Source organism: Chrysemys picta, chromosome 2 (genome assembly GCF_011386835.1).
Source record: "Chrysemys picta bellii isolate R12L10 chromosome 2, ASM1138683v2, whole genome shotgun sequence".
NCBI classification, from domain to species: domain Eukaryota; kingdom Metazoa; phylum Chordata; order Testudines; family Emydidae; genus Chrysemys; species Chrysemys picta.
Window position 1 is genome coordinate 205,933,003 of NC_088792.1, and position 15,681 is coordinate 205,948,683.

At 42.9% G+C, this 15,681-nt stretch overlaps 1 protein-coding gene across 4 annotated transcripts in view; it reads right to left on the reverse strand.

The window, feature by feature from the left end:
• Positions 1-15,681, reverse strand: part of LOC135981688 (probable basic-leucine zipper transcription factor R) — a 65,275-nt gene that overhangs the window by 33,212 nt on the left and 16,382 nt on the right. For all 4 annotated transcript variants that reach the window (XM_065585316.1, XM_065585315.1, XM_065585314.1 and 1 more), the window contains exons 2-3: positions 5,925-6,005; positions 2,758-3,779 (exon numbers count right to left, since the gene is read on the reverse strand). In XM_065585316.1, coding sequence (XP_065441388.1) covers positions 2,758-3,779; positions 5,925-5,973 — 1,071 coding nt within the window. In that variant the 5' untranslated portion in view covers positions 5,974-6,005. The remainder of the gene's footprint in view (positions 1-2,757; positions 3,780-5,924; positions 6,006-15,681) is intronic.

The following is a 15,681-nucleotide window of genomic DNA, read 5'->3' on the forward strand; positions in this document are numbered from 1 at the left end:
AAAGAGAAGGCTCTGACTCTGTTTCCCAGTTGGTATAGCTGGGGGATTAAATTACACACACCAGTGAGTGTTTTTTGTCTCCGCTTTTTAAAAGCGTCTCCTTTAACACATGCCTAGTGGTGGCTACAATGGGAATTACCAGGCCTCATCATTATATTAAAGTAACCCAGGAGATGTAATAAGACTTGAGACAGGGTGGTTGTTGTTTTTTTAGAACACACAAAAGGGTATCCTCCTGGTGTGAGGAACGGCTGCTGCCTTCAGGTCCACTCGGATGCTGCAGGTGGCATGGGTGGCAAAGTGTACTTCCAAGGGACTGGTATGGTCAAAGAATCAAATTATGAAGGACATCATATATCTGCTATTTTTTTCCTTTCTAACCCTACTGGCCATCACTCTTTGGGACTTCAGATTCCAAAACAAGCAGGTTTATTTCTACAGTCATTTAAAGGGGCCATTGGGTAGATTGCAGAAAACCAGTTACTATTTTGATTACAGGATTTAAACTGAGGATGTAGTAGAGTCCATTGGGCCAGCAAAGGAGCATCTGTCTAGTATGCAGGCTGCCAGCTAGGTTCCCCCATTTGACTGTCTGTCTGAGGTGGCAGGGAAGGAGGGACATGAGGGGGACCAGATAGTGCCCCTCTGCCATTCTATGGCAGACTGTTTTCATTCCCTGCAGGTGATCATTATTCACCTGGGGTAGAATGATTTAGGCCTACAAAAGGAGTTGATTTGATAATTGTAATAAAGAGGAATACTAGCCCCATCGAGATCTCATTTCCCTGGAGTGATCTTGACCTGGTCAGAGATACTTCTACATCAGGTTTTATGAGGGCCACTTGACTTGACAAAGATTGATCAGACCAGAAAAATAATTAACTGGAATGTATGTATACTAAAATGACAGGGGGCAGGGAGAGTGATTTCCTATGTGTGAATTAAGTATGCCTCCCAGCACAGTTTTGAGAGGATGGAGTACATTTATGTGGGGTCAGACAATTTGTGGGAGGACCTCAGTGCTACATGGATTCCTTTCTAGTTGGCCAGCAGGGTAGAGAAGGACCTCTAAAGTGAATGCTGTCATCTGCTGTGGTGGTTTTCACTGTGGTTGGTGAGTTAGAAGGAGTCTGACTGAAATACCTATAACCTAGTGGGCTGCTTAGAAATTGGTTCTGAGCATAACACTGCATGGTGAGGGGGTCTGTCCCAGTTTGTGGCTTCCCCTCTCATTTCTACTACCTCTGGTGTTGAGGAGGGGGAAAAGGTCAGGATCCAATGACAGGCATGAAATTGGAGAGGGGACATGGTCTTCACACTCACCCTCAGGTTCAGAGTACATGGAGGCCATTGGTGCTTCCTACTGGAATAACCCCGCCAGGTAGTTTGGGGTGATTTACACTAGTGTAGTGGCATGGCTGGAGCAGCTCCCCCAGGTGGATCTTCCAGGTACCCCAGCACAACCACGGGGCTCCCAATAGGAAGAAGTCTCTGTCTCCAGTGTCCACTGAGGTGGAATGTGGCCCACCGACTAATTCTGCAGTCAGTCCTATCCCTTTCTGGGTGGCTGGAGGGGCTGAGCGAAACGAAAAGCCAATGCAATACTGGGGTGCCCACCTGTCTTTGCATAGGGTGTCCCTGCCTTTTACTGCAGGCTTGGCTCCCAAACAGTCTTTACTCATGTATCACTCACTCCTTGGGATCTAACTGTTCCTTCCATATGGCTTCTCAGACTCTCAGGCCCATCTTTCTTTAACCCTGAAGGCTAAGCTCCCTTTAGGCAGAGAGACAGAACTCTGTCCTGACCAGTCAGCCCAGAACTGAGCCAAGTTCTCTCCTTTTATTCCCTCTCCAGGCCTGGCTGCAGGTATAGCAGGGTGGGACTAGCTGAGCCCAGAGGCTCTTCTTAAGGCCTTCTTTCCTGGTGTGGGGCCTCTCTGCCCCATCACACCCAGTTATGTAATAGTTTTAATAAAGTTGTGGCCTCCACATTGAATCCTATTATGGTGTCTGTATCTGTGTTTCCATGCCCACAGTTTAGCATAGAAGATACAAACTGCTGTTAAATCTTATGTTTAAAAAAGCAGAACTGGGCCAACTATCTCTGAGAAAAAAATATAGTAATTGGGAACAGCACAGGCTTTTGCTAATCCTGATCAGTTGATAACGATGTGCAAATAATTCCTCCACCACAGGCAGTTGAAATAAATCTTGTCCTTGACACATCTAAAGAGGATTCATAGTAAAAATTCCTACCACTTTCCTTAAAACAGAAAGAAATTTCCGGTAATAGAGTTTTCTTAACCTTACAGCCAGGCTCAAATCCAACTCTTGACCAATCTTGAAATTATTACAAAGTTATCTATGATAGCCTCCTTAAAGAAATAAAATCTCAGCTCTGGTGCATGCTGTGTTTTCCAAACCACTTTTTAGTACAAACACACACACACACAGGTTGAGCAAGCCACCCCTTCCTCTTCACATGCGACAACTAGTTAACTAGCAAATACTATTGCCAGAGTTGCAAACACTCACTGACATCACCCTGATGAAAGGGAACAACAGAAGTTAAAAAGAAAACCCATGAAATAAAATCTCCATATTTACCAGTGCAGAAAAACAAAATTAGGGCATTATGGGTCTTGAAAAAAACCTGAACATGATGCAAACAACAGGCATAACTTCAACAATATTTTAGAATTGTCAGGTATGCATATATAACACTTTTACTTAATTAAATCAGTGACTTGAAAATACCTGATCATTTGTTATTGGGATAGAGACAAAATAATTTGGCATCTCTCTCAGGTGTTTCTTATACATTGTTTGTTTATCTTGCGCCTGGCCCTGCTGCTGCTCCATCTCCATAGTCTTCAGCTCTTCCTCTTCTTGGCTTGACTTTTGTAGCTCCACTGCCTTCGACCCTTCCTCATCTTGTCTGTGGTCCTGCTGCTGCTCCAATACTTCTGTCCCTTTCTTGTCTTGGCCTTGCTTCCCTTCCAGCTCCTTTGGCTCTCTCTCATCTTCGACCCTCACTTTTGAGTTGCTCTCATCTAGGTTCAGCTGCTGTTCCATGGCCTTTGACCTTTCCTTATCTTGGCTCTGGTCCTGCTGCTGCTCCATTGCTTCTGCCCCTTCCTTGTCTTGGCCCTGGTTCCCTTCCAGCTCCAGCTCCTTTGGTTCTCTCTCATCTTTGGCCATCACCTGTGATTCTCTCTCATGTAGGTTCAGCTGCTGTTCCATGGTCTTTGATCCTTCCTCATCTTGGTCCTGGTGCTGGGTCTGTGTTACCCGGGACCCTTCCCTGTCATGGCCCGTCTGCGGCTGCACCTCCACAGTCACCTGCAAGGATGCTCCTCCTTGGCTCTGCTGCTGTGCCTGCACCTGCACAGTCACCTGCGGGGCTGCTCCTCCTTGGCCCTGCTGCTGTGCCTGCACCTGCACAGTCACCCCTGGGGCTTCCCATCCTGGGCCCAGCTGCTGTGGCTGCACCTGCACAGTCACCTGAGGTGCCTCCCATCCTTGGCCCCACTGCTGCACCTGCACAGTCACCTGTGGGACCACCCCTCCTTGGCCCTGCGGCTGCACCTGCACAATCACCTTTGGACCTTTATTAGTAGGGTTCTGCTCCTGTGTTACTTCTTGATTCTCCTCTCTGCCCCGTTGCTGCTGCTCCATCACTTTTGGCCTATGGCACCAGAGTTTTCTCCTCCAAAGTTGACTCCTCCTCCAAAATTGCCGCCTCCTTTTTCGGGGCTTGAAATCATTTTTTAAAGGAACTGAAACAGATGGCAGAACACTTCCATCATTTGCAAGATACAGAGATAGTTACATGCCAGTAATGCATTATGGACGCAGTTCTACAAGCCTAACTCATGCTGAGCAGAACTCACCAATAGTCCCAGGGGTGACAATGAGATGACTCCCACACCACCCAACATAAGGATGGCAGAAACAGGCCCTCTAGAAAAAGCCTTGGATGAAGTTGTCCAGCATCTCATGAGAGTGGACAAAAACAAAAGGCCAAGTTCACCACTGCTGTAATTCCACTTCTGCCAATGGAGTGACACCAGGAATGAATTTTATCCTTTATCTTATTTACCTGGAGATGTAATGTTTGATGTCACATATACAAGGAGCAGCTTGGTCTAGTGGGTAGGGTATCGGATTGGAAGGCAGGAGATACAAATTCTATGTCCAGCTCTGCCACTGACCTGATGTGTGGCCTTGGGCAAGTCATTTACTCTTTCTGCCTATTACTCCTCCCATCTTTTGCCTGTCTTGTCTATTTAGATTGCAATCTTTGCAGGACAGGGGCTGTCTCTTACAGCACATTTGTACAGTGCCGTGACAGCCCAATCTCATTTGGGGCCTCTAGACACCACAGTAATATAAAATAACTACGTAGAAACAAACTTAAAAGAAGATTAAGGTTGTAAATTCAAGCACGGAAATACTAGAATTATGGTTGTCTGTGCAGCCTTAATTCTGCCGCCTTGTGTGCATGATGATACAGTCTTTAATTACATGATCACATAATATTTTTCCTACAGCCTTCTTCATTCGGTGTCCTCTCTATCCCTACTTTATCCTGTCCCCCATTCCCCTCTGCTGGCACCATCCCCTCTCTTCTTTTGTCCCATCCTCATCTTACCTACCCCTCTTTCACCCTCCCTCTGCATTCCTTCCCCTCCACTCTGCCTGGGTACCAGAATGTGCAGAATTGACAGCACAAGAGAGAGAGAGTCTCCCTGCTCTTAGTTTTAGTGACAACCACAGCAGCCACTAGGAGCAATTCCAGCAAAAGTCCAGTTCAGTAACCGCAGCTGCAGGATGGAGCATGCTCAGTGCAGAAGGAATGTTCTGAAGAGTTAGCTACCAATCTGCTTCTGACCAAACAGTAATTTCCAGAGGCTTATATCTTGGCTACATTTGAGTGTATTTTCATGGGGACAGCAAAAAACACCTCTCTGTCCCTGGGGCCTGTGTCACTCTGACCTTTTCCCTTCGATCTTGCCAAACTTCAAGTCTCTGCTTCAGAGCATCAAGATGCTGGACCTTCTTAATGGAATGGTCAAAAAAATTAACCTTGGCAGAACAATGTCTATTTTAACTCTTTCTCCAAAACAGCTGATTTTGTTGAGGTTTTAAAAAAATATATTAAAAAAAAAATCAGCCTGAGATAGACCCTCAGAATAGAAAATTTCAACCTGAATGGTTAAAGTTTGGCAAAGTTTTAAGCAGCTGAAAACAGCGTCTGAATGTGACATGTTAAGCTACCTGAATTATATGCAATTCTGGCTAGTTCCTGCTATAAATAAGACAACAGTGGCATTTACTAGTATTATTCTGTGGTCAGATATGTGTTACACTACTCAGCAAGTGAAACATTAAATTTGCTCTGGTTGGGTATGAAAATATTGTCCTAATTTCCAAGAGTTCAAAAGGTGGAGGAGTTGTTCCATAGAATGGATTCATTCCTTAACAGGAGAGAATTGAGAGGTCACAGACTTCAACTACTCTGATTTATTTGCAATAGGCACATCATTCAAGGTGAAAAGGAATGAAGATAGATAAAAGATCAAAAGCTCATACAGGTAACTATACTTTTCCAGAAGTGTGTTTATATATTTTAAAACTGATGGCCTGAGAGAAACATATTTCTAAACACTTCTACAACCTATTTAAAAATGCAAGAAAACACATTCTTACAGGAAAAAAAGAATAATGGTGCCTCCAGATAGAGGACGTATTGTGATCATAAACTAATTACAAGTCAGATATTACCCTAGGCCTTTATCAAAAGATAAAGCTTTCTAGAAGAGTGTTAAATCAAAGCTGGGATAAATTGGCAAGTAGATTGCCTACAATGAAAGGCAGAGAACTAGCATGGTATCTCAGAGCTAAAGTAGCTCAATACTTACTTTCAAATATTTCTCTGATGTCAGATTTAAGAAAGGGAAGCTCTGCCATTAGAACACATTCCTCACTTCTTAAGTGATTAACTGGAAGAGACACAAAACAATATTATAGCCTACAAATCAAGAAAGCTGTTAGTTACATGCACGCAACTGCTGAATAATAGATTTATGCCTACATGTGACAGGGTAAGCGGATGGTGACAGGATATTATGTTTAACTATTACACTCCCTTTCTTCCTGTAACTCAGCTCAACTTTTTGCTGAAGCACAGGCCACAGTTCTGTCTTTTAAGAAAACAGAGTTTAGCCCTAAGGTTTTTCTATAAGTCAGCTTCAGGGACAGTAAACAAACATTGAATACATATAAAAATTTTGTAAATATTCCAAATTCTGTTATGAATAACTTCTTAAATAAAAGCTAGTAGGTCCTAGATTTACTACACCAGTAGAAACTCCTTCTTATTAGTGCTGTCAAGTGATTTAAAAAATCGTGATTAACCGCACGGTTAAAAAAATTAATCGCGATTAATTGCACTGTTAAACAATAATAGAATGCTATTTAAATATTTTTGGATGCTTTCTATATTTTCAAATATATTGATTTCAATTACAACACAGAATACAAAGTGTACCGTGCTCATTTTATATTTATTTTTGATTACAAGTATTTGCACTGTAAAAAAACAGAAATCGTATTTTTCAATTCACCTAATGCAAGTACTGTAGTGCAATCTCTTTGTCATGAAAGTGCAACTTACAAATGTAGAATGACGTACAAAAAAATGCATTCAAAAATAAAAATCTAAAATTTTAGAGCCTGCAAGTCCACTCTGTCCTAGTTCTTGTTCAGCCAATAGCTCAGACAAATAAGTTTGTTTATATTTGCAGGAGATAATGCTGCCCACTTCTTGTTTACAAGGTCACCTGAAAGTTCTCATGGCATTGTTGTAGCTGGCGTCACAAGATATTTACATGTCAGATGTGCTAAAGATTAATATGTCCCTTCATGCTTCAACTACCATTCCACAGGATATGCATCCCTGCTGCTAATGGGTTCTGCTCGATAACAATCCAAAGCAGTGTGGACCAATGCATGTTCATTTTCATCATCTGAGTCATATGCCACCATCAGAAGATTGATTTTCTTTTTTTGGTGGTTTGGGTTCTGTAGTTTCGGTATCAGAGTGTTGCTCTTTTAAGACTTCTGAAAGCATGCTCCCCACCTCGTGCATCTCAGATTTTGGAAGGCAATTCAGATTCTTAAATCTTGGGTCAAGTGCTGTAGCTATCTTTAGAAAACTCACTTTGGTACCTTCTTTGCATTTTGTCAGATCTGCAGGGAAAGTGTTCTTAAAATGAACAACATTCGCCGAGTCATCATCTGAGACTACTATAACATGAAATATATGGCAGAACGCAAGTAAAATAGAGCCAGATACAAACAATTCTCCCTCAAGTAGTTCAGTCAGAAATTTAATAAAAACATTATGTTTTTAACGAGCGTCATCAGCATGGAAGCATGTCTTCTGGAATGGTGGCTGAAGCATGGAGGGGCATACGAATGTTTAGCATATCTGGCATGTAAATACCTTGTAATGCTGGCTACAAACGTCCCATGTGAACACCTGTTCTCACTTTCTGTCCCCGCCGCGACCATAGCATGACCATAATACACAGTGGACTTCATCTGGACTCTTCAGAGCTTGAGAAGAAAGGCAGCATCTCAATTCTTTTCTGAACACTTCAGAACCCTGTCAGCTAACCAAGTTCTATAGGCTCTGTAGCCTTTAGGAATAACAAATACTCCTGTCCCAGATATTCCTCTAGGTCCATCAAATTCACCACAGCAGATCAAACATTATCCTAATGGAAGGCTTCCCCAGTAAGTAAAGCTGGAATAGCACTCACCTGTATCCAAAAGGCTACAGGTATTGGGACCCAGCCTTCACAACAATCCAACTGCTCAGTCCATTAGGCTGTCTTTAACTCCTATATTTATAACCTCCCAACCCCACCTGACCTTTGATTGGCTCCCCTCTCAGATAGTGAATGTGTGGAACTGCTTGCCCTCAATGTAATCCCTTGCCTAGCTTCAGAAACAGCTACTGAGTTTGTTCAACTTCTGGCTATTTCTGGGTCCTTCTAGCACGTTGTCATGCTCTGCACTCTGCTTGTGCGCACACACACACACACACACAATTAAATCAAAAAATGTCTGTCTCTTCCCTACTGCTGCTCTCCCTTTCTTTACACTTAAAAATAATCCAATGCTACAGAATAAGGCATGTAGGTTACATACATACATTATTAAACTTTACTACTCTAAGCTAAGGTTTGTTTAGTGTGAAATTCATCCCTACACTTTTGGTTGACAAACTGCACCCGCTGGGCCAGTATAAAACCATAGCCTGTTGGAGAGAAATCATCACCAGGAGAGGGTAGGCAATGTTTACACTGACACCCTCTCTAGAGGTTCATCCAGTGGTCAATCGATTGAGACTGTTGTCAGGACTCCAGGCACCCTGGAAGTGGAAGCTGTCTAGGGAAGGTACTAAACTAGCCTATTCCTATGAGGCCTTGGCCACCCTTGAGCCCCAGCCAGTACCAGCTAGTATCAACTGCCTTCCTGGGCAGACTAAGCCAAAATAGCAGCTTTTATGTGGCTACTCTACATCAGGTCAGACAAAACGCTCAAAGCTGTTTGGGTTACTGGTGTGACAACTGTTTGCCTGGCCTAGTGCCTGGGAATGTAAAGAGATCTCTTTAGCAGGCCTAGAAATGTGCCTACACTATGCTTTTTTGCCAAGGGTTTCCTATTGTTGCTACCACAGTCTCAGCTCCACCAATGGTAGCAACAGTGGGGCAGCTAGTGTAGGAAGGGTTCCAGGTGACTGCTGGTGTTTTAAGCACCATGTCAACTAACCCTGTTCAGGGCAAGCCTCAATGACGTGGGGAGATTTTCCAAGATACAAATAGGAGTTAGGCACCTAACTGCTCTTTGTGTGTTTGAATTTCTTCCCTCATGGCTGCTTGGAGTCCTGTCTATACTAGTATCCCCCTCACTCTGGGGAAACTAGGAACCAGGTCATGCCTCACCTCCCTGCCATGTGGCCTTGGGGAAAGATTGAAGAGAGGAACCAGCCAGAGACTCTAACCCAGGGATTGGCAACCTTTGGCACGTGGCCCACCAGCCTGGCAGGCCGCGTGCCAAAGGTTGCCGATCCCTGCTCTAGCCCATAGGAGTAGCTGCAAAAGCAGCCAAAGCAGGGATTGCTGCTATTGGGGGAGGGGTAAAATGGGTCACCTCCTCAGACTCCAAGCTGTGCAGGAGAAACAACCCCCCCACACACACACACGCACACACACCCTGCTTGGGGGAAGCTAAGACCCAGGTGGTGACTCCCCTCAGTACCCCTCCCCCCAGCCATGTGGACTGCAGAAACTCTAGTGGTAGAAACAAAGCAGAGACCTTTGGACATATGGAGAAATTTCTACATTTTTAACTGGACTTTCTCTGCTCTGTGCTGATTGGTTGTTTGCTCCAACCCTCCCACTCCTCTTCCCTCCAGGTCTCTTCACCTCAGCTTTATTCCATACTGGATCTTCTTCTCCCTGCCCTGTCTCCCCTCACCCCCTTTCCCATCAATGTCCCCTCTCCCCTCATTTTTCTTTCCATTTACATATCATAGAATCATAGAATATCAGGGCTGGAAGGGACCTCAGGAGGTCATCTAATCCAACCCCCTGCTCAAAGCAGACCAATCCCCAGACAGATTTTTGCCCCAGATCCCTAAATGGCACCCTCATGGATTGAGCTCACAACCCTGGGTTTAGCAGGCCAAGGCTCAAACCACTGAGCTATCCCTCCCCCACACATAACTAAACCCCTTCCCCATAAAAAAAAAAAAAAAAAAAAAGTTGTGGCACCAACATGATGTTTGCCACCATCGCATTGTTCTCTCTGCTTGTGTATTATGCCCCTTTCCCCACTCTGCATCTCTATTGTCTATTTAGAATGTAAATAGAGGTAGGGACTGTGCTAGTCTGTGTTTGTACAGCGCCTAACACAATGGGACCCGATTTTGTACTAAACATAATTAACAATAGTAATCACTAGTGGAGCTGAAATGGTGAAAACAATGTTGAGGAATCTTAGCAAAGCCAAAGGTAGGGGATAACCGAGTCAGGGTTTGCCAGGGAAAATAAGCCATTTTCTGCAACACTCTTGGCCTCTGTCAGTCCCTTGTGGATGGTCCAAATCATGCAGTCTTTGTATGACTCATATGGTACTCATAGATGGGAGATTAACATATTTTAGTTTACAATCTAGGGAGATACTTTTTTTTTCTGTACACCTCTACCCCGATATAACTCTGTTCTCGGGAGCCAAAAAATCTTACCGTGTTATAGGTGAAACCGCGTTATATCAAACTTGCTTTGATCCACCAGAGTGTGCAGCCCTGCCCTCCCCCCCCCCCCCCCCCCCCGGAGCACTGCTTTACTGCGTTATATCCGAATTTGTGTTATATCGGGTCGCGTTATATTGGGGTAGAGGTGTATTTGTATAGATAGGGGCCTAGTTTTTTCAAGGAATTTTTATAGTGTTACATTAGATTGGCAGTCTACTAGGCACACACATAATATGTAATTGATTTGTCAAGATATTACAATTTTGATAGTCATATCCTCCCCTACCAGAAAAGGTGAGGTGGGGGTCAGGGAACCAATTGTTAATGGTCTTTTAAATTGCATGTTTTCAGTACTGAGTTCTGAGGTCCTCTCTAAATCACCACAGTAGGTCACAAAACATCTTTCATTTGGTTTCCATTTAAACTTAAATAGAAGGCATGTCAGCAGATGCAAATGTAGAATATTTGTGACAGCGCTGTTAATATTTACTAGTTTATTGCAGCCTAGGAAGAGTGAAAATTTGTCACTGATAGATAAGAGATGATATAGGAGAGAGGAACTGGGGAATTAAGCTTAACAAAATAAGCCAGCAAGTCATCTATACATAATGGAAATTTAGAATTTGTTTTACCACTCATAATGCCTTCTAGACCTTTGTCATTTCCTCCTGAGTTGTCAGGGGGTCCAATATCCAAGTAAAAAAGAGTGGTAAGAAGAATCTACAAAAACAACAAGGAGTCTGGTGGCACCTTAAAGACTAACAGATTTATTTGGGCATAAGCTTTCTTGGGTAAAAACCTCACTTCTTCAGATGCATAGAATCTGGCGTCCCTGACAAGTAACCACAATGAGAGAATTCAACTCAGTCTGTGTGAAACTCAAGCTCCCAAATTTGTATGTAATACAGAGATGTATTCAAGGTCTAAGCCAAACCATTTCAGGATGAAGACATTCCATCGAATGTCTTCTCTGTGTACAAAGTTATTTGGTAATCGAGAGATACTGAAAATTGGTTCTTGATGTTCTCATTTTAAGTTTAGTTCCATTCCACTCATATAGAAGTAGTAATGTATACCATCTTATGCCTCTTATTTTCAAATCTATATTGTACTGGAGTACATCCATATTTGCCAGATTGCTAGTCCAAGTAACGAATGCATAATGTGTTCTAAGTTTCTATTTAATATAAGCCCACCAATTCATTACAGTGACAGCCAATTTATAACGTTTGTTACCTGCTGTTTAATAGAAGAGGAGCCCTGAAGAAAATGGGGTTTTTGAATATAAAGAAATAGAAGCTATAAAGAATGAAGATTCTGCCCAGTAATTAATTATGGTTGGTCAAAAAGTGTTGAAATGAGATACAACTGGTCCACTGCAAAGGCAACAAGTACTTTACGAAGCCCGTTTTTCCTCAGTGACATATTATAATGCAATGCATTATGAGACCACACTGAATGAACTGATCACAGAGTACCTTTTAAAGACATATAATGCTTGACTTGTATTTAATAATGCACCATGTAACATATTGATATCTGGGCAGAGTTTTAGCAGTTTTATATTGATACAGTAAACGTGTAATGTTGATTATTGTTTTTAACAAAGTAGAACAGTTTAGGACATGATGTGAAGAATACCCATATCCTCTTAAAATTGGATGGGCAATTCAGTTATTAGCTTTTAAGAGATGGCAAGTAATTTGATTTGTCAACAATTGTTTCAATACAAGTATTAAGAGAGATGTCAGATACGCAAGACAACCCCATCTTCATTCAACTTGCACATACTCCTTTTTGAGCTACAGTAAGAATATGTAGTGTTGTTATAGATGTTTTTTGTCAGAGTTTCTTTCCACAAATTAAAACATGTAACCATGATGCCTGTGGTATTTCTATTTTAGTAAAAGCGATACCCCCTTTCCATTGAAACGGTACTGCGGGCACTACCTCCCTTCACAAAGGTCACTGAACAGCTATTACATAGCAATTATCTTTGGACTAGGCTGGGCTTTCAGTCATGACAGAGGCAAAGGCTCTATATTTCATCACTGATCCTATGAACCATCTATTCCTTTGTTATTGCATTTTTAAAATAAAGTGACACCTCTTGGTCACAGCTGTAACTGATATAATATTGCTCATCTGAGGTTTAGCAATATCATTCAACTTGCTCTAAAATGAGAGTCTTAGCCCAAGAGAAATTCAAGACTATTTGCATAAGAAAGTCAGTTAGCACACACTTGAGATTATGCTAATATTCTATATTTAAGACACTTGTATAACTCAACATCATTCCAAGAGAGAGAGAGAGAGAGAGAGAGAGAGAGAGAGAGAGAGAGAGAGAGAGATTAAAACACTTCTGGTATTTTAAGGAATTAAAACAATAACTGCCCTCTAGAGATTTAAAAATCAGCAACTGATCTCATATGATTAGAGCTCAACAGAACAGCATGATGTTTCCTCAGAGCCAAAATGTTTTGCAGAGTTGTACTGGTTTCCAGAAAACTTTCATCAAGAAGGTTTTTGGGCCCTGGGGTTGGGGGTGGGGGAGATGAAAGAGAAAGACAGACACACACACACACGGGCGATAGCTGGATGATTAGGATACTTGCCTGAGATGTGGGAGACTCAGATCTAAGGTCCTGCTCTATCTGATTTGGAGCCATCAAAGATGAAAAACTGCTCTAAATAAGTATCAGAGGTGTAGCCGTGTTAGTCTGAATCTGTAAAAAGCAACAGAGGGTCCTGTGGCACCTTTAAGACTAACAGAAGTATTGGGAGCATAAGCTTTCATGGGTAAGAACCTCACTTCTTCAGATGCAATCTTGCAAGATTCTTGCAAGAGTCTCCCACATCTCAGGCAAGTATCCTTGCAAGATTGCATCTGAAGAAGTGAGGTTCTTACCCACGAAAGCTTATGCTCCCAATACTTCTGTTAGTCTTAAAGGTGCCACAGGACCCTCTGTTGCTCTAAATAAAGCAGTAGAGACTTGAACCTGAGTCTGCCACCTCCCCGGCCAGTGGTCAATCCCAGGCTATATAGACAGACTGACAGACACACACCCCTATCTCTCTCACTTGACAATTCCCTGTTTTCACAGCATTTGAAAGGATTGGATTTTGTTCTAATGCAGAATGAAAACACATTCAAAACCTCAGAAGTTGCCACAAAATGGAATTGTCATCCTCTGGTCAGCTCTACATACAATACATTTTTCACAGGATTTCTGCCTTTGTTTTATACTTTAAGATAAAACAAAGCTCGGCACTCTTAGTTCCACACCATAGAAAGCCTGCCTTTTTTAAGCAGGCAGAGGTATAATCCAGATAACATCTGCTACATGCTCTATTCTTACAATTTTAAGGATTCCATTATGTTCGTAGTTTTTCACAAAGCAATAGTATTACTGTTATAGGTGCTTCATTTCAAGCTGTCTTTTAAAGACATGACCTTCAAGCAGAAATAAGGCATGAGCAGTAGCTGAAGTGACACAGTTTTATGGTCTTCATTGGAACTGGCTGCAACAGTAATCTGCAGTCTAAAGGATTTACTCTAATGGTTCCTCATAAGTACCAAATATCCCCTCATGCAAAGAGCATCTAAAATGTGGATTACATGTTCCTTTTATATATTTAATTCTTCAAATGCATAAAAATGTCTAAGCACCCATCATTTTATCTGGGAGCATATAGCTATATGTTAGAATACACAATACAGCTAAAGAGTCACTACAATTTGTCAATAAATATGTATTTCCAAAGCTAGCTTAAATACTAAGGTCCATATACTGTAAGCCACTCCACAGCCTGTGCCTGCATGGAGCCTCATTGATTTCACTGGAGGTCCATCCACACAAATCTCATTGAAGGATTTGGAATTAAGCATAAAGGAATTCAGGAGCCAAAGTGCTCAAGTCACTTGTGAAATAGGACATGGGGACTTCTGAAAATTTTACCCTAAATGTGTAATTAACTGGTTAAAGAATATAATTATCAGCAGCCGAGAGAAAAAAGGCCAATGTTTTCCTGGGATAGTCTTCCTAGATATTTACATACCCAAGAGTCAACAAAAAGGCTACAAAGCAGCAGAAATTACAGATGGAAAAGATTTATTAAGCAAAATTTCCTAAGCGGCCCTCAACCTGGCCTCCAGTCCTGGCTGGCATAAACATTAAAATGTAGTAGTTTAACTCTTGATTCACAAGAATGAACGGGTAGAATTCTAAATTCTAGCACTGGTGCCTAGATGATACATCTAGTCCAGGGATCGGCAACCTTTGGCACACGGCTCGCCAGGGTAAGCCCCCTGGCAGCCTGGGCCAGTTTGTTTACCTGCTGTGTCTGCAGGTTCGGCCGATCGTGGCTCCCACTAGCCGCGGTTTGCCGCTCCAGGCCAATGGGGGCTACAGGAAGCAGAGCAGGCTGAGGAATGTGGGCCACGTGCCAAAGGTTGCCGATTCCTGATCTAGTCCATTAACCTACTGCAGAGATGGGCAACGTTGAGGTAGCAGAGGGCCATAAGATCCACTAAAATCCTTCGGTGAGCTGTTGTGACTGAGGAAGAAGTGGCCCTGGCTATCCCGGGGCAGCTTGCCTGGCTGCTACTGTGAGAATATACACCGAGCAGCGAGTCCCATACCAATACCAACATGCTGCACTGTGTCACATATTCCTGCCCAGCCACGTTCACCCCCAAGATCTCCAGGTCAGCAAATGAGCCTGCACCCTGAATACTGCCCCTGCCCTGGTCCCTACTGCTGGTGTCACATTGCCCCATTGGTAGTCAATGGGTGCTGTCCACCAGGGCCATTACAGAGCAAATCTGCTGCAGTCAGGGAGCTGGCACCTGATGAGGTGCCAAGTAGCAGCCTCCTCTTCTCCTCCAGGCAGTGGGAAGAACAGCTCTTGCTCTCATTTGTCATCCTCTGCACTGACAGAGCTTCTCTCCCCTGCCCGCATTCCAGGGGCTTGCAGAGCTGCCTCCTAGCCTCAGTCTCCTCTGGTTGGTGTGCCAGATAAAATGATCTGGCATGCCAGTTGCCCGTCCCTGACCTTCTATATGTTTGGTGTAAACCCAGAACCATCAAAATCTGAGATCCCCAGGCCATATGCTGTTAATTCATCTACCTAACATGGTAAACTAAGAACAGAGTAGGAGGCAAAAGATAAATTGTCAGCCTTCACCTTGAATTTCCCAATTTGGATACAATGTTCAACCTTATTTTGGGGAGAGAGGGCTAAAATTTCTCTAGACTAATATCTACCCCTTTTAAAAAAAATATGCAAGTGAGCATTTCAAATCTTATTCTCTGACAAATGAGAGAAAGTGAAGGAGCTTGTGAGCAAAG